Source organism: Gobius niger, assembly GCF_951799975.1.
Source record: "Gobius niger genome assembly, chromosome: 5".
Classification (NCBI taxonomy): domain Eukaryota; kingdom Metazoa; phylum Chordata; class Actinopteri; order Gobiiformes; family Gobiidae; genus Gobius; species Gobius niger.
The window spans coordinates 40,988,712-41,013,507 of NC_136856.1; the positions used below are offsets into that span (position 1 = coordinate 40,988,712).

Consider the following 24,796-nt stretch of genomic DNA (forward strand, 5'->3'; position numbering starts at 1 on the left):
TTTTTTATCACATTTTTGTCATTTTTTCGTCAATTTTTTTCGTCAATTTGAATCCATTTTTTGTCACATTTTTGTAATTTTTTTGTCACATTTTTATCAATTCTTTGAAATTTTTTCGTCAATTTTTTGTCACATTTTTGTCATTCTTTGTCAATTTAATGTCAATTTCTTGTGACATTTTTGCCACTTTTTTTATCATTGTTTTCGTCACTTTTTTGTTGCTATTTTCAAAGCTTGTGCTCGGTTCAGGTGGGAGTTAAGGGGTTAAACCTTAAGGATTAGGATTATTTGTATTTTTAGACAAACCAACTCATAGATCTGTACAAACTCACAGCAGACGTCCCTCCGGAGCAGACGATCCAGCACTGACCTAAGATTAAAGGGATGTTTCAGGATTTTTGACATAAGCCTCATTTCAGTTTTCCAGAGTGTTGTTGATTTCAGTTCTTCTGTTTGAAGAGTTTCGTGGCGCTAGGCTAGTGCTAGGCTAGTGCATGTCTATGGTATCAGCTAGCCTGCATTAAAAACAGTGTGACCCGCTCCACAGAGCACCTGAGTCAAATCACTGATAACACCAGACTAACCATATACACGTCTGTGTCCATAGAGTCATGTGTCCAATATAACTGACCTGCATCACATGAATGATCGCATTCTGAGGGACTATTTTCTCTCAGATCACTCCGCCGCCGCGTAGCTTATACAACCACGAAGCTGATGCTGCTCAAATATCAGGTCTTTTAAATGACTCTATGGACACAGACATTTATATGGTTAGTCTGGTGTTATCAGTGATTTGACTCAGGTGCTCTGACTGTTTTTAATGCAGGCTAGCTGATACCATAGACATGCACTAGCCTCGCACTAGCCTAGCGCCACAAAACTCTTCAAATATAAGAACTGCATGAATTACAGAAATCAGCAACATCTGGGCCTTGTTATCAATGTCAGAAATATCCCTTTAAACTAAAACTAGCGCTTGTAAGTGTAAAACTGGCGGCCCGGTAGTTCAGCATAGACAGTGGTTAGTCGTGCTTCACGGCTTGAAGGTCCCGGGTTCGATTCCCACCTGGACGGGGCTGTTCTGTGTGGAGTTGGAATGTTCTCGTGTCTGTGTAGGTTTCCCCACCACTAAAAACATGTACAATAGAGCGCGGGACGACGGATGGAAATTACCCCAAGGCTACAACCTGGTGTGGCTCGTTTACATGCATGAGACACATGTATGTTCATTAACACGCACTGTCCTGACCAAATACACCAAAAAGTAAAATAAATAGTTCTTCACACTGAGATGTTCTGAGCTTAGACGAGTTGATCCGTACCTGTCTGGTCTTTAACTTCTGCCCGTTTGGAGCTAAAGGAATACACTGGGAGAGGCCAAACGCGAACAACATCTTTGGTCTTTTGTACATGTGCTCAAGAGACCAGACAGGTACGGATCAACTCGTCTAATCTCAGGTCAGATCATGTCTCAGTGTGAAAAACGGTGGCCTGTTCTTTACTTGGACTGACCCAGGACCAGCACAGGTCTGAAACAGGACAGACCCAGGACCAGGTCTACAGTAGGACTGACCCAGGACCAGGTCTACAGTAGGACTGACCCAGGACCAGCACAGGTCTGAAACAGGTCTGAAACAGGACTGATCCAGGACCAGGTCTACAGTAGGACAGATCTAGTCTCCTGTGTGTTTGTGGATATTCTCCGCTGTCCTTCCTCCTCGCTGCTCTCGCTGAACAGAGGCTGTGATTTACTGTTGGATTTGTAACCACTTCAGATTAAACACTTTTTCACGTTTTCAGAGGATGTTTTTGTGCTTTTTTCTTCCTGCTGATGAAGATCGTTTGTGTTGCTCATTAAAGGCGAGACAGTCGTAGTTTAAACTTTAATAAATACAGCAGAGTCTCTGCCTCAAAGTGCTGCTGCAGGAAACGGGACGGGACCTCTGCGGGTCAGAGGTCATCGTGGAGGTCAGAGTTCACGGCGGGAGGTCAGAGTTCACGGCGGGAGGTCAGAGTTCACGGCGGGAGGTCAGAGTTCACGGCGGGAGGTCAGAGTTCACGGCGGGAGGTCATCGTGGAGGAGACGGGTCTGAGGTGGTCGTCACGGCGGCTAAGGTCCGACTCCAGCTCTCGCTGCTTCTGGAGCAAACCCTACGAGAAAGATCATTCAGGATTATTAAAGGAGAGGAGGAGGAGGAGGAGGAAGAAGAGGAGGAGGAGGAGGAGGAGGAGGAGGAGGAGGAGCAGGAGGAGGAGGAGGAGGAGGAGGAGGAGGAGGAGGTGGTCAGAACGGCCCTGATGAGAGGAGGGTTCTGGATGGAGAGAGGAGGAGAGCTGCACAATATCGCAAAAAATATCCTATCACACAATATATGAAGCCACAATATCTGGTAACATCAAAAGTCTTCATCAGATCCACACATTTTTTTGCAAACTCAGCCAAAAAAAAAATGCTAAATGTGCAAAAGTTCTCGTTAAGGCTTTAAACCTGTTTTAAAGTTTCCTTTTCGTCTTGTTGTGGCGCTGATGTTGTGATTTTTAACCTCTTAACCTCCACCTGAGCCGAGCACATTTTCTCCAGCTCAGCTTTACCCAAATCCAAAAGGTTCTTGAAAAAAAAAGCATAAAAAATAGAGACAAAAATGAGACGTAAATGGAGATGAAAACGCAGCAAAAACGTGACAAAAAGCTTTAAAAAATGCAAGGCTTTGAAATCAGGCGTTACCCTGGCCTGTAGCTGTGATCTCCGGTCAGGAGGATTTGGATTTGGGATTTTTAAGGCCTGTGGGCCCCCGGAGGCAGCTGAGAGGTACCGGCAGCCAGGGGCGTCGGACTGGGGGGGTAAAGGGTACTGAGTACCCAGGGCCCAGAGCAGGGAGGGGCCTCAAAAATGCTGCAGAAAGCGTTCTGTGTTGTACTTTCTAAGTTTCCTCATAATTGATACTATAAGAACTGAACAACCGGGCTGAAATACAACGGTTGCTACACAGAATTTTGCACAAACAATAATGATTGATAATATCTCAGGGCCCTGACACCCCTTCAAAAATGTGCCAAATAGTTCAGCCCACACACCGGTGTTCAGCACCAGCTTCAGCTCAGCAGTGACTTTGATGAGGTGGACTCTGTAATGTACGCAGAGCTATGAGGAAAGACAGATATTAGTCTGGCCTCGCTCTCATGTGCTTTTATTTAACACTAGCCTGTTCTAGTGGAGCTGAGAGGAAACTTTCTGTCATAAATGACACTTAAACATGAAGTGAGTCCTGCCTCTGCCTGCGCTGAGAAGAGGAGACAGAGACAGAGACAGAGACAGAGCTCCTTCTCTCTCTCGTTTTAACCTCTAAAGTTTCTCTTTCCTCATATTTATTATAATTGAGCCTCAGGCCAATACAGGGACAAAGCCACAGGTCGCGCACGCCGTTTTCGCCGAATTAATGATGCTAATGAGCCGCGCGCATTTGGATTCACGCATTATAAATGCACAGCTTTGGAGACGAGTCAACCTGGTTCTACTGAAACGGTGGAGCTCGAGCCATTTAGTCAATTCCAGTGTAACTTTTTACAACAGCAATTTACTGACAATACACTTAAAGGTAAAGGCTTCAAATATGGTGAGACTGAGTCAGACTGAAGCCCTTGAGTTTTTTGTTCAGGCCTGTGGCCACAGAGACGTCATAGTATCATCATTTTATGTAAAATAGCATTTTAATGCCTATTTTAAAGTCACAAATGTGTTATTCTCAGCACAAATATCCCATGTCCTGGTGCAGTCGTCCTGTTTAATATGATGCTAATAATCATTATGCTCTACCTAAAACTAGCCATTTCAATTGGCCCAATGAAAGTAGAATATTCCACCTTAATCTAAATATTTATGTCACCACAGGATTAAAGGTTATTCAATTTCTGTAACTGAAGCCAAATCAGATGCAATTTCAAGTCAAACACTGACTTGAAACAAACAAACAATAAAACAAACCATGAACTAAGTACCCATTGGATTGGATCTGTGTTTGTATATTTTTGGCCAACCCATTTTTTCCCTTAGTTAAGGTATATATAATAAAGTTATACTAGAATATAAATGAACTGCACTGTCAAACCACTAAACCACTGTTATATGAAATGTGAATTTTAAATGGGGGGGGGGGGGGTCCACCAAGATAGTCTGTACCCAGGGCCCAGAATTTGGTGCTACGCCCCTGCCGGCAGCTGAGAGGTCCCGGCAGGCCAAGCTGCAGCTCGTGCGGTCACAGAGGCTAAAACTCGGGTCTGGGAGGAGTTCGGGGAGGCCATGGAGGAAGACTATCGGTCGGCCTCGAAGAGATTCTGGCAAACCATCCGGCGCCTCAGGAGGGGGAAGCAGTGCTTCACCAGCACTGTGTACAGTGCGGGTGGGGGGCTGCTGACCTCGACTGGGGATGTCGTCGGGCGGTGGAAGGAGGACTTCGAGGACCTCCTCAATCCCGTCGTCACGTCTTCCAATGAGGAAGCAGAGGCTGAGGACTCGGAGGTGGGCTCGCCCATCACCGGGGCTGAAGTCACCGAGGTGGTGAGAAAGCTCCTCGGTGGCTCCGGGGGTGGATGAGATTCGCCCTGAGTACCTTAAGTCTCTGGATGTTGTAGGACTGTCTTGGCTGACACGTCTCTGCAACATCACGTGGCGGTCGGGGACAGTGGGACTGGCAGACCGGGGGGGGTTGAAACGGTTTAGTGAAATATCGCAATAGTATCGTTATCGCGACATCGCACTGATTTATCGTTACCTGAGTAAGGAGTAATGAGAGTTATCGTTACCTAAGGAGTAACAAGAGAAGAAGGTTCCTCACCTCTCGGAGCTGGGCCAGGCCTCGGATGATTTCCTGTTGTCTCTGACGTTTCTGCAGAAGCTGAGGAGCTGGAAGTGGAGACGAAAAGGAAACATTTCAGTGAATGCAGTTCTGCACAGGAAGAGCTAATGCTACGCTAATGATGAACAGCCATTAGAGGTCATTTATGATGATCTGAACGCTCTCATTAGAGGTCATTGATGATGATCTGAACGCTCTTGTGCTTTTCTCCAGCCAGACGGCATTAGAATGTAAAACACTGGAGTCACATAAAAGCATCAGCATCTACCAGCAGCTGAACTGTTCCACCAGTCTGTCCTTTACTTTTCACCTGTTCATCTGGGTTCAGGTGGGGGTGAAGAGGTGAAGGTGGTTTGTCTGAAGACCAAAACCTAAACTAAAACAGCATTAGTTCCAGTTCTCCTGGGACTCACCTGCCTCCGAGTCCTGCGAGCTCTGGTTAAACACTTCGTCTGTTCGAACATACGGGAGAAAACCTGGAGCTGGAGATTCACTGTGGACGGGAGAGCGCCCCCTGCAGGAGACAGGAACACACGGCCGGTTTAGAGAATCGCCACAATTCATTTTAGCATCAATGAACCTTTTCCTCCAGGCTGAAGGAGCTCACCTTTCCACCATCTGTCCCACCGCCTCCGCCTGAAGAACAAAATGAATACATGCAATTTGAATTAAGTAAATCAAAGTATTTACAGTATGTTTTTGACATGACATGAAAGTTCAGTGGTTCTTAAGTGTCAGGATTCACTATCACCAAGGAATGAAAAGTCACACCATAACTAACTGATGATTATGGTTGATTTAGGCCAGGGGTGTCTCAAGTTTTTTCATCAACGGCGGCATTTTGAAGTTTTGAAGCCTTTATTTAGACTCACCAAAGTCAGTGTTGGAGGATCTGTTTGTGCAGAATAATTACATTGGCAGGAAAAAGCACCATCTCTGGAAATGTGTGTAAATTCAACAAGAAGCTGTGGGGCCACAAAAGCTGGTTTCGAGGCAGGATTTTTGTGCTTCAGTTCAATGAGCTTTAAAAGGCGGCACAAAAACGCACGTTCTGACAGCGCTCGCTCGCTGTGGTCATTGTTTCAAAAAAGCTTCTAATAAATAATAAATAATAACACATCAGACTTGTATAGCGCTTTTTTTGGACACTCAAAGACGCTTTACATGTGGGGATAAAACAAAACAAAAAGGGGGTTTAGGAACAGGTGGGTTTTGATTCTGATTTGAAGGTTGGAGAGTCCGAGTTTCTACTGGGCTGTGGGAGTGACGGTTTCAGATCCAGAGTCTTGAGCCATCAGGAAAAGTCCATTGATGGAATAACTTGGTCTTTCAGGATATTCATGTCGTCAGGTGATCTTTGGGCTCATAGTGACAACCCCAGATCATAGTTAGTAATAAACCTCTTAATGAACGGAGCGTGTTTTCTCCAGTTCAGCTTCACCCAAATCTAAAAGCTTCTGCACAGGAGCCTATAGGTCAGTAAAAAAGGTGAGACCTACAAAAACAGATCCAAACAGAACTTCTTCCTTGTTGTTGCCATCAGTTTCAAACGTTTTTTTCATCGCATTTTTGTCACTTTTTCATCATTTAAAAGGGATGAAATGGAGTTGAAAAATGTTTAAAATGAAGTATTTTCCTACATGTTCCAGTCATGTCCTCATGTGTAGAATGAGCTCAGACCTGTTCGTCACACCTGCCTCTAAGATCCTGCACTGTCACTCAGAAAGGTGTTACTTCAGGTCAGAAGTGCCGTCACGCACGAGCTTAATATAGAAGCTGCAGTTACACGTATGACCTGAGGTGGCAGTAGTGAGACCAGAGTTTTTCCACACTGAGATATGTTCTTACCTGAGCTGTGACGAGTTCTTTAGGACCTGTCTGATCTTCAGTCCCGTAAACACAGCGCAGACGGCGTTAGCATTTAGCCTCTCCCTCTCTCCTCTATAGCTCCAAAACAGGTCAAGATAGAAGCTACCAAGCTCTTCCACGTTTTCCCTATTTAAATATGGTTACGTGAAGTGTTCCACTACAAAGTATAATTACACACAATTAAACAATGTGGATTTTCTAAGCGGATAAAAGGGGAACTATATTGTAAGGCGTAATAATACCAGGAGTAGTTCAAAATCCGCGCAGTAATCTTCACTTTACTGTGCGGATCAGGGTTGCCAGGTCTGTGGTTAAACCACGGAATTGGGCGGTTTTTAAAGCCATTCCATGGGTGAAAAAAACTGTCCGCGTTTTTTTGCCTTGCTGTAATCAATGTTGAATTGATCAAAATCACTATTTCGAAGGCAAATCCAAGGCTATACAATAAGACATTATTGAAAATTCTAGCTGCGCCGTATGTCCGCGGTTTGCCGATATTTTTGGGCGGGTTTGGCTGCCCAGACCTGGTGCAGATGCCAAACTACTCCTGGTATTATTACACCTTACAATATAGTTCCCCTTTTATCCGCTTAGAAAATCCACATTGTTTAATTGTGTGTAATTATACTTTGTAGTGGAACACTTCACGTAACCATATTTAAATAGGGAAAACGTGGAAGAGCTTGGTAGCTTCTATCTTGACCTGTTTTGGAGCTATAGAGGAGAGAGGGAGAGGCTAAATGCTAACGCCGTCTGCGCTGTGTTTACGTGACTGAAGATCAGACAGGTCCTAAAGAACTCGTCACAGCTCAGGTAAGAACATATCTCAGTGTGGAAAAACGGTGGACTGTTCCTTTAAGTCTTGATTGTGTCCCATGTTTTAGTGGGTGGGACTCGTACACAGACCCTTCACTCACCTGGCTGCCTCTGTGCGTGTCTGATGGATCCTGGTCGTGCTCTGTGGGGGGGTTGAGGCTCTGGCTGCTCTGGCTGGGGGGGTTTCTCTGCAGGGACAGGAGCTGAGCCTGCCTCTTCAGCCTGCTCTCCTGCCTCTGTCTCTGCAGCTCCTCCGGGTAACGCTGGGACGCCGGGACGAAGCGCCGACTGGGTCTGGAACCAAAAGGAGCAGCACTCAGACCCCCCGGCTGTGGGACCCCCCGGCTGTGGGACTCAGACCCCCCGGCTGTGGGACTCAGACCCCCCGGCTGTGGGGCTCAGACCCCCCGGCTGTGGGGCTCAGACCCCCCGGCTGTGGGACGGGACCTGCTGTGGTCGTACCTCTGCGTGTTCCACTCCGGTCTCTTCCTGGTGCTGCGCTCGGTCCGGGCGAACGGCTCGTACACGTCTGCCCCGAAGCCCTTCTGTAACATCTGTAACACCTGGGCTCGGTCCGGGGCTCGGTCCGGGGCTCGGTCCGGGGCTCGGTCCGGGGCTCGGTCCGGGGCTCGGTCCGGGGCTCGGTCCGGGGCTCGGTCCGGGGCTCGGCCCGGGGCTCGGTCCGGGGCCTCCCCAGCGGTCTCTGGGTTCAGGGACTCACAAATGTGCACCTCTTCTGTGAACGACAGACGGGACAGACTGGAAACCTCAGATCAACACAATAAGAAAAGATTTAAACGTCCCACCTGTTTGAACGGCTGTGTCTCGCTGATGATTGACAGGTGTTGGGCCCGCCTTCGGCTCTGGACTCTCTTCCTGATTGGATACCGCTAGAAAAGTACATTCATTCTTTATTTTTGTACATTTCATCTCTTCGCATCTTTTTGAAGCTTTTAGATTTGGGTGAAGCTGAACTGGAGAAAATGTGCTCGGTTAAAACATGTTAATTAACCTCTTAACTCCCGCCTGAACCGAGAGCCAGTTCAGCTTTACCCAAATCCTGTAGGCCAGTGTAACGCCTCATTTGAAAGACCTACAAAACTCATCTGAATGGATCTTTTTCCTCACGTCATCACATTTTTTCCCCATCATTTTTTGGGGGGGGTTTTCAACTCATTTTGTAACTTTTTTGTCTTTTTTTCCCCACATTTTTTGTCACTTTTTTTTGTCATTTTTTGTCATTTTTTTGTCACATTTTTTTGTCATTTTTTGTCATTTTTTTGTCATTTTTTGTCATTTTTTTGTCACATTTTTGTCACATTTTTTGTCATTTTTTTGCCACATTTTTGTCACTTTTTTGTCACTTTTTTGTCACTTTTTGTCACATTTTTTGTCATTTTTTGTCATTTTTTTTGTCATTTTTTGTCATTTTTTGTCATTTTTTTGTCACTTTTTTGTCACTTTTTTTGTCATTTTTTGTCATTTTTTTGTCATTTTTTTGTCACATTTTTTTGTCACATTTTTTGTCATTTTTTGTCATTTTTTTGTCACTTTTTTGTCACTTTTTGTCACATTTTTTGTAATTTTTTTGCAATTTTTTTGTCATTTTTTGTCATTTTTTGTCATTTTTTTGTCACTTTTTTGTCACTTTTTTGTCACTTTTTGTCATTTTTTGTCATTTTTTTGTCATTTTTTGTCATTTTTTGTCATTTTTTGTCATTTTTTTGTCACTTTTTGTCACATTTTTTGTAATTTTTTTGCAATTTTTTTTGTCATTTTTTGTCATTTTTTGTCATTTTTTTGTCACTTTTTTGTCATTTTTTGTCATTTTTTTGTCATTTTTTTGTCACTTTTTTGTCATTTTTTGTCATTTTTTTGTCATTTTTTGTCATTTTTTTGTCATTTTTTGTCATTTTTTTGTCATTTTTTTGTCATTTTTTGTCATTTTTTGTCATTTTTTGTCATTTTTTTGTCACTTTTTGTCACATTTTTTGCAATTTTTTTTGTCATTTTTTGTCATTTTTTGTCATTTTTTGTCATTTTTTTGTCATTTTTTGTCATTTTTTGTCATTTTTTTGTCACTTTTTTGTCATTTTTTGTCATTTTTTTGTCATTTTTTGTCATTTTTTTGTCATTTTTTGTCATTTTTTTGTCATTTTTTTGTCATTTTTTGTCATTTTTTGTCATTTTTTGTCATTTTTTTGTCACTTTTTGTCACATTTTTTGCAATTTTTTTTGTCATTTTTTGTCATTTTTTGTCATTTTTTTGTCATTTTTTGTCATTTTTTTGTCATTTTTTTGTCATTTTTTGTCATTTTTTGTCATTTTTTTGTCACTTTTTGTCACATTTTTTGTAATTTTTTTGTAATTTTTTTGCAATTTTTTTTGTCATTTTTTGTCATTTTTTGTCATTTTTTGTCATTTTTTTGTCACTTTTTGTCACATTTTTTGTCATTTTTTTGCAATTTTTTTGTAATTTTTTGTCACATTTTTGTCAAAGTTTTCTCACTTTTTTGCCCCAATTTTTTTCAAATTATTTGTCTTTTTTTTCGTCACTTTTTTGCCACATTTTTGTCACATCTTCATCATTGTTTTCGTCTCAGTTCTGTTGCTATGTTCACAGCGTTTTTCCAGAAGCTTTTGGATTGGGGTAAAGCCAAACTGGAGAAAACGTGCTCGGTTCAGGCGGGAGTTAAGGGTTAAACTATTATTCCACATGTTCTTCTCTTTACTTACTGCTGGACTGCAGAGGAGGCTCAGTGTCGTCTCTGACCGGAGGTTCTGCTTCTGGACTGGACGGCTCCTGAAGAACAAACACTTTGCTTTACATTTGCTTCGTTCCACTTTGTAGCAGCTTTTCTCCAGAGACGAGTGAAAGCAGGAAACCCCCCCGGGTCGCTCAGGTCCTTTGGGGACATGTGGACTGATGTGGCCTTTGTGGTTAAAGCTTCTTCCAGCTCCGTCTGATCCCTAAAGTAAAGCCACATCTGCCCTGCTCTGACCGGCAGGACAGTCCACATGTTTAGCTCTACACGTCTGGACTATAAGGCGTTTTCACCACATTACTCCAGAGCTACAGTCTCTTCATCGGCCGGTGCCTTTTAAATACAATTTCAAATCCTATGATTGTTTTTTAAAGCACTGGATGGGCCAGAATATCTCCCTGAACTGTTTGTATATAAGTTTGTTAAGTGTGACTCAAACACAATAATCAGCTAAGTCCAAACGCTTGACAGTCTCACAAACAAACACAAAGCACAAAACTCCACTTTCTCTGAATCTCCTGCTGACATTAAACGCTGTAAACGCTGTACGACCGGTTAGAAGGTCCGGTTTCCCTGACCACTAAAAACATGTACAATAGGCCTGGATGACTGAGAGTGTGTTTGAGAGTGCACATGGGGGACGACGGAGGGAAATTAGCCCAAGTTGCCCAAATAAATAAACAGCAGCAGATTAAAGACCCAGTGAGAATTTACTGCTCACAATTTCTCCAGGCAAAATGAAGATATTTTCATATTTAACCTCTTAACTCCCGCCTGAACCCAGAGGATCTTTTTCCTCACGTCATCACATTTTTTTTCCATCATTTTTTTGTTGGGTATTCAACTCATTTTTGTCATTTTTTGGCATTTTTTGGTCACATTTCCATCATTGTTTTCGTCTCAGTTTTGTTGCCATTTTCTCACCTTTTTTCCAGAAGCTTTAGGATTGGGGTAAAGCCAAACTGGAGAAAATGTGCTCGGTTCAGGTGGGAGTTAAGGGGTTAAACAAACTATAGAGCTCATGTTGAGACACAAACATAGGAAATGAAAATCCCATTGCAACATCATCAAAGGATCATTTCAGCAGATCATCCCATAGTTTAATGTTTCAATCACAAACTTAAAAGCAAAAACATTTCTCAACAAAATGCGATTCGACACAATAGTCTCAGTTGTCGTATCGCAGCTAAAGAACCAAACACTGACCACCCTTTATACTGACTGCAGGATCGTCTCTGTCTGTTTGTGTTTTAAATAAAGTCTTTCAAACTTGAGCGCACATTTCTCACTGATGACATCACTCCAGAGATCAGTAACCAGTGCCGTCGTCATGGCAGCGGTCACTATGGCTCTTGGTCGTAGAGTCGGAGGCAGACGCAGGCGCCAAACAGGCGCAGGCGTCGCGCTCAAGCCCGCGAGGTCGCCCACATCTCGGCGAGGTCGCGGGCCCGTCACCCCGCCCCCACACAGGGGCGGAGTGATCGGACAAAAAATGTACCTTTTTCTCCATTTTTATTGGGTTAGGGTTAACACTAACCCTTTCTCATTTTTTTGTACATTTTTTGTACATTTTTTGTCTCTCTTTCGTCCATTTTTTCCTCACTTTTTTTTTTCACATTTTCATCATTGTTTTCGTCTCTTTTTGTCAATTTTTTATCTTTTTTTGTCATTTTTTTATCAAATTTCCGTCCTTGTTTTCGTCTCAGTTTTGTTGCTATTTTCACACCTTTTTTCCAGAAGCTTTTGGATTGGGGTAAAGCTGGAGAAAATGTGCTCGGTTCAGGTGGGAGTTAAGGGGTTTTCAAAGCTAAAACATGAATGAACATATCTTTGATTAACATGATGTAATAATGATGCTTAAAACTGCACATGGCCCAGGAGTGTGACCTGTATCGCCCATTCATAACATTCATTCATAAATCAGAGACCAAATGCATGAAAAGGCAAAACACCCATTAGGTCATATACTGTGAGCAAAACCTATATTTGTAGAGAAAAGGTGCTTTACTTTGGACTAAAATTGTGAGTTTCGGTTTTTGGTGCTTTGGCAATGAAGAAAATCGTCCCCCCATGACACAAACCTGCCCACCCCATTTACAAAACCAACATGTGTTTAATCTTCTGCCATGTGGTCTAAAAAGGAGCCATCTTGAACTTTTTTAGCAATTTAAACCAACTTTTTTATCTGTCTGACTGACTATAACTATTACATAAAGGACCAGGTTTTACACACTGAGATATGTTCTTAGCTTAGACGAGTTGATGTGTACCTGTCTGGTCTTCACGTGTGCCCTCAGTCACGTAAACACAGCACAGACGGCGTTAATATATAGCTCCAAATGTTATAACGCAGTAATATCTTCACTTTACTGCGCGGATGCCAAACTACTCCTGGTATTATTACGCCTTACAATATAGTCCCCCCTTTTATCCGCTTGGAAAATCCACATTGTTTAATTGTGTGTAATTATACTTTGTAGTGGAACACTTCACGTAACCATATTTAAATAGGGAAAACGTGGAAGAGCTTGGTAGCTTCTATCTTGACCTGTTTTGGAGCTATAGAGGAGAGAGGGAGAGGCTAAATGCTAACGCCGTCTGCGCTGTGTTTACCTGACTGAAGATCAGACAGGTCCTAAAGAACTCGTCACAGCTCAGGTAAGAACATATCTCAGTGTGGAAAACGGTGGCCTGTTCCTTTAAAATCATCTAAATCCCATAGACACAGACGCGTCTCGTCATAGAAGGGGGCGTGGCTTCGCCGAGGGGGAAAATAGAATCTTTAGAGAAACACAATTTTCCCTCTTTTTAGCCATTTTCTGTTGGAATATGAACTTATTTATCACATAAATAAAGTCAGGTGTAAATCAGGCCCATATGGATATTTTCTCACAGCAGATTGTTCAGTAGAAGTGAAAAAAACGGCAGTTGTAGCAAGCGCTAGCTAACCGTTAGCATTAGCACGATGCTAACATGTAGCATCATGTTAGCATTCTCCGTTATTCATGTATTTATGGGCTGTTGAACCACTTTGCTCCTCCCCATGTCTTTTTATCATTATTTAGTAGAAACCAATTTCATAATTCAGCGTTTGTTAAAGTCGTTTTTGAATAATTAGAGAAAATTTTCATTTTTTCAAAATAGTTTTCCCCCTTAACTGTTTTCAAACATGACCATATATGGGCGATTCCAGAGATGCGTCTGTATCTATTAGAGTGAATCGGGCTAAAGCTCCGCCAGACCCGGAAGTGGAGCGATGACATCATGACTTAACAAACCCTGCAGTCAAAACAGATCTAACAAAGACATTGATGTTGATTGTAGTTTTTGTAAAGTTCATCCTGAATCTTTTCTGGTTCTGTCCAAGTGTTTTATTATTTTGGCAGAAATTCTGTGACTTTATTCATGAAAACATTGAAAAGCATTTTGTTCTACATTGGAAGAGTTTATCGTTTGGTCTGTTTGAATCTAACTTACAAAACAGTAACTCTATTTATTTAAATAATCTCTTATTACTGATGTCAAAGTATCATATTCACTCATGTAAACTCCATGTTTCTCTGCCTTTTATAACGGCTTCAAACAAGACATTCTCTCACTGAAATTGTCTGAAAAACAGAAGGCAAAGACTGTGCTGTACAGGGTTGAATGTCTTCATTTAAATCCTGAAACCCCCGAGCGTATTATTATTTATTTACCTCTTTTTTCCCTTTGCTTTCCTCTCTTTTTTTTCTTACTGTTTGTTTTTTATGACCCTGCACTGGTCCAGCAAAGCATCGTTTTAATCTCTAGAGGTGATTTCCATGTGAAACTACTGAAAAATGTTGATTATTATTGTTTCGATGATTTTACACTACTGTACTATACATTGCTTAATAAAAAAATAAAAAATTAAAAGAGCCCTGCATGGACCCAAACTTTGGAACAAGCTTCTTTGAGTATTCGACCTGCCATTCAGAGTTTACGTCACTCTTAGACCTCGGCTTTCACATTATTGCTCGATTTGTTTAGCTTCTCTGTGTATAGATGTCGTTCCTTTGTCTGTTTATTCTTGTCACTTTGGGCAGTGTGGACTGTATTTTAAATGTCTCAGTCATTCATTTACAGCCTGCTCTCTGTACTTCTGCTGTCTGCAGTCGAGGAGGTCACTTTCCCTCAGAGACGTCATGATGGATGTGTTTGGAACAGGAGCTCCAGGGCCGTCCAGTTCTAAGCTCATGAAGTGACCGTTTCAGAGCCTCTCCCGTGGTACCTTGTGTCCCTCTGGTGTGGTACCTTGTGTCCCTCTGGTGTGGTGCCTTGTGTCTCTCTGGTGTGGTGCCTTGTGTCTCTCTGGTGTGGTACCTTGTGTCTCTCCCGTGGTACCTTGTGTCTCTCCTGTGGTGCCTTGTGTCTCTCCCGTGGTACCTTGTGTCCCTCTCGTGTGGTCCCTCTCCTGTGGTACCTTGTGTCTCTCCCTGAGCGCGTCCCTCTCGTACTGCCTCTGCAGCCTCTCTCTCTCCTGCTGCACCCGGCGCTCTTCCTCCTCCTCCTCGCGTCTCCTCAGAGCCTCCTCTTCGTCCCGGCGCTGCTGCCGCTCCTCCACCTGCTGCTCGATCGCTCGCTGCCAGAGGAATACAGTGCTGTCAGTGATGTGATTCAGTGATGTGATTCAGTGATGTGATTCAGTGATGATGATTCAGTGATGATGATTCAGTGATGATGATTCAGTGATGTGATTCAGTGATGATGATTCAGTGATGATGATTCAGTGATGATGATTCAGTGATGATGATTCAGTGATGTGATTCAGTGATGTGATTCAGTGATGTGATTCAGTGATGTGATTCAGTGATGTGATTCAGTGATGTGATTCAGTGATGATGATTCAGTGATGTGATTCAGTGATGATGATTCAGTGATGATGATTCAGTGGTGTGATTCAGTGATAATGATTCAGTGATGATGATTCAGTGATGTGATTCAGTGATGATGATTCAGTGATGATGATTCAGTGATGATGATTCAGTGATGATGATTCAGTGATGATGATTCAGTGATGTGATTCAGTGATGATGATTCAGTGATGATGATTCAGTGATGATGATTCAGTGATGATGATTCAGTGATGATGATTCAGTGATGATGATTCAGTGATGATGATTCAGTGATGATGATTCAGTGATGTGATTCAGTGATGTGATTCAGTGATGATGATTCAGTGATGATGATTCAGTGATGTGATTCAGTGATGTGATTCAGTGATGATGATTCAGTGATGATGATTCAGTGATGATGATTCAGTGATGATGATTCAGTGATGATGATTCAGTGATGTGATTCAGTGATGATGATTCAGTGATGATGATTCAGTGATGATGATTCAGTGATGATGATTCAGTGATGATGATTCAGTGATGATGATGATTCAGTGATGATGATTCAGTGATGATGATTCAGTGATGATGATTCAGTGATGATGATTCAGTGATGATGATTCAGTGATGATGATTCAGTGATGATGATTCAGTGATGATGATTCAGTGATGATGATTCAGTGATGTGATTCAGTGATGATGATTCAGTGATGATGATTCAGTGATGATGATTCAGTGATGATGATTCAGTGATGATGATTCAGTGATGATGATTCAGTGATGTGATTCAGTGATGATGATTCAGTGATGTGATTCAGTGATGTGATTCAGTGATGTGATTCAGTGATGTGATTCAGTGATGATGATTCAGTGATGATGATTCAGTGATGATGATTCAGTGGTGTGATTCAGTGATGTGATTCAGTGATGATGATTCAGTGATGTGATTCAGTGATGATGATTCAGTGATGTGATTCAGTGATGATGATTCAGTGATGTGATTCAGTGATGTGATTCAGTGATGATGATTCAGTGATGATGATTCAGTGATGTGATTCAGTGATGATGATTCAGTGATGATGATTCAGTGATGTGATTCAGTGATGATGATTCAGTGATGATGATTCAGTGATGATGATTCAGTGATGATGATTCAGTGATGATGATTCAGTGATGATGATTCAGTGATGATGATTCAGTGATGATGATTCAGTGATGATGATTCAGTGATGATGATTCAGTGATGATGATTCAGTGATGATGATTCAGTGATGTGATTCAGTGATGATGATTCAGTGATGTGATTCAGTGATGTGATTCAGTGATGTTGATTCAGTGATGATGATTCAGTGATGATGATTCAGTGATGTGATTCAGTGATGTGATTCAGTGATGTGATTCAGTGATGATGATTCAGTGATGTGATTCAGTGATGATGATTCAGTGATGATGATTCAGTGATGTGATTCAGTGATGATGATTCAGTGATGATGATTCAGTGATGATGATTCAGTGATGATGATTCAGTGATGATGATTCAGTGATGTGATTCAGTGATGTGATTCAGTGATGATGATTCAGTGATGTGATTCAGTGATGATGATTCAGTGATGTGATTCAGTGATGATGATTCAGTGATGATGATTCAGTGATGATGATTCAGTGATGTGATTCAGTGATGATGATTCAGTGATGATGATTCAGTGATGATGATTCAGTGATGATGATTCAGTGATGATGATTCAGTGATGATGATTCAGTGATGATGATTCAGTGATGTGATTCAGTGATGTGATTCAGTGATGATGATTCAGTGATGATGATTCAGTGATGTGATTCAGTGATGTGATTCAGTGATGTGATTCAGTGATGTGATTCAGTGATGATGATTCAGTGATGATGATTCAGTGATGATGATTCAGTGATGATGATTCAGTGATGATGATTCAGTGATGATGATTCAGTGATGATGATTCAGTGATGATGATTCAGTGATGTGATTCAGTGATGATGATTCAGTGATGATGATTCAGTGATGATGATTCAGTGATGATGATTCAGTGATGATGATTCAGTGATGATGATTCAGTGATGATGATTCAGTGATGATGATTCAGTGATGATGATTCAGTGATGATGATTCAGTGATGTGATTCAGTGATGTGATTCAGTGATGATGATTCAGTGATGATGATTCAGTGATGTGATTCAGTGATGATGATTCAGTGATGATGATTCAGTGATGTGATTCAGTGATGATGATTCAGTGATGTGATTCAGTGATGATGATTCAGTGATGTGATTCAGTGATGTGATTCAGTGATGATGATTCAGTGATGATGATTCAGTGATGATGATTCAGTGATGATGATTCAGTGATGTGATTCAGTGATGATGATTCAGTGATGATGATTCAGTGATGATGATTCAGTGATGATGATTCAGTGATGATGATTCAGTGATGATGATTCAGTGATGATGATTCAGTGATGATGATTCAGTGATGATGATTCAGTGATGATGATTCAGTGATGATGATTCAGTGATGATGATTCAGTGATGTGATTCAGTGATGATGATTCAGTGATGTGATTCAGTGATGTGATTCAGTGATGTTGATTCAGTGATGATGATTCAGTGATGATGATTCAGTGATGTGATTCAGTGATGTGATTCAGTGATGTGATTCAGTGATGATGATTCAGTGATGTGATTCAGTGATGATGATTCAGTGATGATGATTCAGTGATGTGATTCAGTGATGATGATTCAGTGATGTGATTCAGTGATGATGATTCAGTGATGTGATTCAGTGATGATGATTCAGTGATGATGATTCAGTGATGATGATTCAGTGATGTGATTCAGTGATGATGATTCAGTGATGATGATTCAGTGATGTGATTCAGTGATGTGATTCAGTGATGATGATTCAGTGATGTGATTCAGTGATGTGATTCAGTGATGTGATTCAGTGATGTGATTCAGTGATGTGATTCAGTGATGATGATTCAGTGATGATGATGCAGTGATGATGATTCAGTGATGTGATTCAGTGATGATGATTCAGTGATGATGATTCAGTGATGATGATTCAGTGATGATGATTCAGTGATGATGATTCAGTGATGTGATTCAGTGATGATGATTCAGTGATGATGATTCAGTGATGATGATTCAGTGATGTGATTCAGTGATGATGATTCAGTGATGATGATTCAGTGATGATGATTCAGTGATGATGATTCAGTGATGATGATTCAGTGATGATGATTCAGTGATGTGATTCAGTGATGTGATTCAGTGATGATGATTCAGTGATGTGATTCAGTGATGATGATTCAGTGATGATGATTCAGTGATGATGATTCAGTGATGATGATTCAGTGATGATGATTCAGTGATGATGATTCAGTGATGATGATTCAGTGATGATGATTCAGTGATGATGATTCAGTGATGATGATTCAGTGATGTGATTCAGTGATGTGATTCAGTGATGATGATTCAGTGATGATGATTCAGTGATGTGATTCAGTGATGATGATTCAGTGATGATGATTCAGTGATGATGATTCAGTGATGTGATTCAGTGATGATGATTCAGTGATGATGATTCAGTGATGATGATTCAGTGATGTGATTCAGTGATGATGATTCAGTGATGATGATTCAGTGATGATGATTCAGTGATGATGATTCAGTGATGATGATTCAGTGATGATGATTCAGTGATGATGATTCAGTGATGTGATTCAGTGATGATGATTCAGTGATGATGATTCAGTGATGATGATTCAGTGATGTGATTCAGTGATGATGATTCAGTGATGATGATTCAGTGATGATGATTCAGTGATGTGATTCAGTGATGATGATTCAGTGATGATGATTCAGTGATGATGATTCAGTGATGTGATTCAGTGATGTGATTCAGTGATGTGATTCAGTGATGATGATTCAGTGATGATGATTCAGTGATGATGATTCAGTGATGATGATTCAGTGATGATGATTCAGTGATGATGATTCAGTGATGATGATTCAGTGATGATGATTCAGTGATGATGATTCAGTGATGATGATTCAGTGATGATGATTCAGTGATGATGATTCAGTGATGTGATTCAGTGATGATGATTCAGTGATGATGATGCAGTGATGTGATTCAGTGATGATGATTCAGTGATGATGATTCAGTGATGATGATTCAGTGATGTGATTCAGTGATGTGATTCAGTGATGTGATTCAGTGATGATGATTCAGTGATGTGATTCAGTGATGATGATTCAGTGATGATGATGCAGTGATGATGATTCAGTGATGATGATTCAGTGATGATGATTCAGTGATGATGATTCAGTGATGTGATTCAGTGATGTGATTCAGTGATGTGATTCAGTGATGTGATTCAGTGATGATGATTCAGTGATGATGATTCAGTGATGATGATTCAGTGATGATGATTCAGTGATGATGATTCAGTGATGATGATTCAGTGATGTGATTCAGTGATGTGATTCAGTGATGTGATTCAGTGATGATGATTCAGTGATGATGATTCAGTGATGATGATTCAGTGATGATGATTCAGTGATGATGATTCAGTGATGTGATTCAGTGATGTGATTCAGTGATGATGATTCAGTGATGATGATTCAGTGATGATGATTCAGTGATGATGATTCAGTGATGATGATTCAGTGATGATGATTCAGTGATGATGATTCAGTGATGATGATTCAGTGATGATGATTCAGTGATGATGATTCAGTGATGATGATTCAGTGATGATGATTCAGTGATGTGATTCAGTGATGATGATTCAGTGATGATGATTCAGTGATGTGATTCAGTGATGATGATTCAGTGATGATGATTCAGTGATGATGATTCAGTGATGATGATTCAGTGATGATGATTCAGTGATGATGATTCAGTGATGATGATTCAGTGATGATGATTCAGTGATGATGATTCAGTGATGATGATTCAGTGATGTGATTCAGTGATGATGATTCAGTGATGATGATTCAGTGATGTGATTCAGTGATGTGATTCAGTGATGTGATTCAGTGATGTGATTCAGTGATGATGATTCAGTGATGATGATTCAGTGATGATGATTCAGTGATGATGATTCAGTGATGTGATTCAGTGATGTGATTCAGTGATGATGATTCAGTGATGATGATTCAGTGATGATGATTCAGTGATGATGATTCAGTGATGTGATTCAGTGATGATGATTCAGTGATGTGATTCAGTGATGTGATTCAGTGATGATGATTCAGTGATGATGATTCAGTGATGATGATTCAGTGATGATGATTCAGTGATGTGATTCAGTGATGTGATTCAGTGATGATGATTCAGTGATGATGATTCAGTGATGATGATTCAGTGATGATGATTCAGTGATGATGATTCAGTGATGTGATTCAGTGATGTGATTCAGTGATGATGATTCAGTGATGATGATTCAGTGATGATGATTCAGTGATGTGATTCAGTGATGATGATTCAGTGATGATGATTCAGTGATGATGATTCAGTGATGTGATTCAGTGATGATGATTCAGTGATGATGATTCAGTGATGATGATTCAGTGATGATGATTCAGTGATGTGATTCAGTGATGATGATTCAGTGATGATGATTCAGTGATGATGATTCAGTGATGTGATTCAGTGATGATGATTCAGTGATGATGATTCAGTGATGTGATTCAGTGATGATGATTCAGTGATGATGATTCAGTGATGATGATTCAGTGATGATGATTCAGTGATGATGATTCAGTGATGTGATTCAGTGATGTGATTCAGTGATGATGATTCAGTGATGATGATTCAGTGATGATGATTCAGTGATGTGATTCAGTGATGATGATTCAGTGATGATGATTCAGTGATGATGATTCAGTGATGTGATTCAGTGATGATGATTCAGTGATGATGATTCAGTGATGATGATTCAGTGATGATGATTCAGTGATGTGATTCAGTGATGATGATTCAGTGATGATGATTCAGTGATGATGATTCAGTGATGATGATTCAGTGATGTGATTCAGTGATGATGATTCAGTGATGATGATTCAGTGATGATGATTCAGTGATGTGATTCAGTGATGATGATTCAGTGATGATGATTCAGTGATGATGATTCAGTGATGTGATTCAGTGATGTGATTCAGTGATGATGATTCAGTGATGATGATTCAGTGATGTGATTCAGTGATGATGATTCAGTGATGTCCAACGTGATGTTTTAAACCCAGTTAGAAGGTACCTGCTGCTGGAGCTGCTTGAGTCGGCGCCGCTCCCTCTCCTCCACCTCAGCAGGATCCAAGAGCGCCGTCATGGTCCGGAGGTGACTGTGGCAGAGAGAGACCGGTTCAGAAACATGAGTCCTAAAAGTCAGCGTGGAAAAGACAACATCAAGAGACAAGAGAAAGAGAAAAGATCTAAACGCACACGCAGTTTATCTGTCAGGTTTAAGCTAAATCAGGTCCAGCAGCAGAAGAATGAGACTTGGACAGAGAGAGGGCTGAAGGAGCACGAACAGGTGCTTCACTGTGGAGTCAGGCCCGGGGGCCGCCGGGGGGGACAGGTGCCGGGGGGAAGCGCTGGACGCCACGACTATTCGCAAATAGTCACACACATTTTGCAGAGTTTGCTTGATTTCACTTTAGTTTTGCTATTGCCTAATCCTGTCTTTTCTCTTCACCGACACCCCCTGGACTCAGTCTGCGAGTTTATCAGCAGACCTGTGTTAGATCTTTCCAGGGCCTCCACTTGAAAAGCAGGAACCAAAGCCAACTGAAAATTATAACCCTACTGCAGGGCTGGGAAATCAATCGAATTAATTAAATTAACTCATGCTTTTAAAAAGAGATGATTTAGAGAATGGCTGAAATCAAATCCGCTGCTCCATGTCCCCCCAACGTGTGGCCAAACAGCGATTCAGACGCTCCGTAATGACATGACTCCAGCGACTTTCTGCTGCTTCACAAAGGCCAAAGTGTTGAAGAGTTTTCTTTCCCACTTTCCTCAGGTCTGCTCCTGAGCCGACCATTTAGCTCCGCCCCTTTCCCTTCAGTCTCCATGGAGACGGTCGTCAATCACAGCGGAGGCACGAAGACGATAAAACTAAAACACTTTTGAAACTCCAGGGCTTATGAGAGGTTTTACTTTTGAGCTGACGAGGAAAATCTAAAACAGAAACAACCATCTTAAATAAAGGGCTGTGTTTCCTTAATGTAGCGACATTATATTAACTAGAAATGCAATGGCTGCGCCATTGCGATTGACTGCGGAATTGCGGGAAGCGAATGCAGAAATTGCATAAACTGTTCAAATTGCATAAATTGCTTAATTTGCATAATCTAATTTGCATAAACTGGTAAAATGCATAAAATGGTAAAATACATGAATGGGTTAATTTGCATAAATCCTAAATGGCATAAACTCTTAAGTTGCATAAACGCTTTAAAATGCATAAAGTGGTTACTTTGCATAAATTGTTAATATTGCATAAACTTTTAAATTCCATAAACTGGTCAAACTGTTGAAATGGCCTCAGTGCTTGATTGGCAGAAGCACAAATGGCTGAAAGGCGGAGTTTCCCCATTGGCTGGATTCCCCCATACACACCAATGCAAACATTTCAAACTCTCATATAAAAAAACTGGAAAACTGCAGAAGGACGATTTTTTCTCAAAACCCACAAGTTGCAGAAGCTGAACCTGCACAAAGTGCAGAAATTGCATAAAATGCAGAAAAAAGTGCAGAAAAGCATGGATTTGCGGCAGCCCCATTATAAGTCAATGGGAAAAATCTCCGACATTTGGGCCGATTGCGGAAAAACCGTAAATTGCAGAAGTCCCAAAAGTAACAGCACCTTCTCCTCAACATGCGGAACAAAAGTAACAGCACCTTCTCCTCAACATGTGGAACTAAAGTAACAGCACCTTCTCCTCAACATGAGGAACAAAAGTAACAGCACCTTCTCCTCAACATGAGGAACTAAAGTAACAGCACCTTCTCCTCAACATGAGGAACAAAAGTAACAGCACCTTCTCCTCAACATGAGGAACTAAAGTAACAGCACCTTCTCCTCAACATGCGGAACAAAAGTAACAGCACCTTCTCCTCAACATGAGGAACAAAAGTAACAGCACCTTCTCCTCAACATGAGGAACTAAAGTAACAGCACCTTCTCCTCAACATGCGGAACAAAAGTAACAGCACCTTCTCCTCAACATGAGGAACAAAAGTAACAGCACCTTCTCCTCAACATGCGGAACAAAAGTAACAGCACCTTCTCCTCAACATGAGGAACAAAAGTAACAGCACCTTCTCCTCAACATGAGGAACAAAAGTAACAGCACCTTCTCCTCAACATGAGGAACAAAAGTAACAGCACCTTCTCCTCAACATGAGGAACTAAAGTAACAGCACCTTCTCCTCAACATGCGGAACAAAAGTAACAGCACCTTCTCCTCAACATGAGGAACAAAAGTAACAGCACCTTCTCCTCAACATGCGGAACAAAAGTAACAGCACCTTCTCCTCAACATGAGGAACAAAAGTAACAGCACCTTCTCCTCAACATGAGGAACAAAAGTAACAGCACCTTCTCCTCAACATGAGGAACAAAAGTAACAGCACCTTCTCCTCAACATGAGGAACAAAAGTAACAGCACCTTCTCCTCAACATGAGGAACTAAAGTAACAGCACCTTCTCCTCAACATGCGGAACAAAAGTAACAGCACCTTCTCCTCAACATGAGGAACAAAAGTAACAGCACCTTCTCCTCAACATGAGGAACAAAAGTAACAGCACCTTCTCCTCAACATGAGGAACAAAAGTAACAGCACCTTCTCCTCAACATGCGGAACAAAAGTAACAGCACCTTCTCCTCAACATGAGGAACAAAAGTAACAGCACCTTCTCCTCAACATGAGGAACTAAAGTAACAGCACCTTCTCCTCAACATGAGGAACAAAAGTAACAGCACCTTCTCCTCAACATGAGGAACAAAAGTAACAGCACCTTCTCCTCAACATGAGGAACTAAAGTAACAGCACCTTCTCCTCAACATGAGGAACAAAAGTAACAGCACCTTCTCCTCAACATGAGGAACAAAAGTAACAGCACCTTCTCCTCAACATGAGGAACAAAAGTAACAGCACCTTCTCCTCAACATGAGGAACAAAAGTAACAGCACCTTCTCCTCAACATGAGGAACTAAAGTAACAGCACCTTCTCCTCAACATGAGGAACAAAAGTAACAGCACCTTCTCCTCAACATGAGGAACTAAAGTAACAGCACCTTCTCCTCAACATGAGGAACAAAAGTAACAGCACCTTCTCCTCAACATGAGGAACAAAAGTAACAGCACCTTCTCCTCAACATGAGGAACAAAAGTAACAGCACCTTCTCCTCAACATGAGGAACTAAAGTAACAGCACCTTCTCCTCAACATGAGGAACTAAAGTAACAGCACCTTCTCCTCAACATGAGGAACGTTTTGATGCATAACTTGCATACACTCTGTTCCAAATTATTATGCAAATGACATTTTTCTAAGATTTTCTAAATTGTCAACTCAAATGAGAGTCAG

The 24,796-nt window shown here is 41.3% G+C and overlaps 1 protein-coding gene across 1 annotated transcript in view; it reads right to left on the minus strand.

The window, feature by feature from the left end:
• Nucleotides 1-2,052: 2,052 nt before the first annotated feature.
• The window catches only part of ccdc66 (coiled-coil domain containing 66), a gene marked incomplete at its 3' end in the record, with an annotated part of 40,167 nt that continues 17,423 nt past the window's right edge, over nt 2,053-24,796 (minus strand). The window contains exons 12-20 of the mRNA XM_079556549.1: nt 21,459-21,543; nt 14,751-14,909; nt 10,278-10,344; nt 8,004-8,277; nt 7,643-7,835; nt 5,464-5,492; nt 5,270-5,370; nt 4,836-4,903; nt 2,053-2,154 (exon numbers count right to left, since the gene is read on the minus strand). Coding sequence (XP_079412675.1) covers nt 2,053-2,154; nt 4,836-4,903; nt 5,270-5,370; nt 5,464-5,492; nt 7,643-7,835; nt 8,004-8,277; nt 10,278-10,344; nt 14,751-14,909; nt 21,459-21,543 — 1,078 coding nt within the window. The remainder of the gene's footprint in view (nt 2,155-4,835; nt 4,904-5,269; nt 5,371-5,463; nt 5,493-7,642; nt 7,836-8,003; nt 8,278-10,277; nt 10,345-14,750; nt 14,910-21,458; nt 21,544-24,796) is intronic.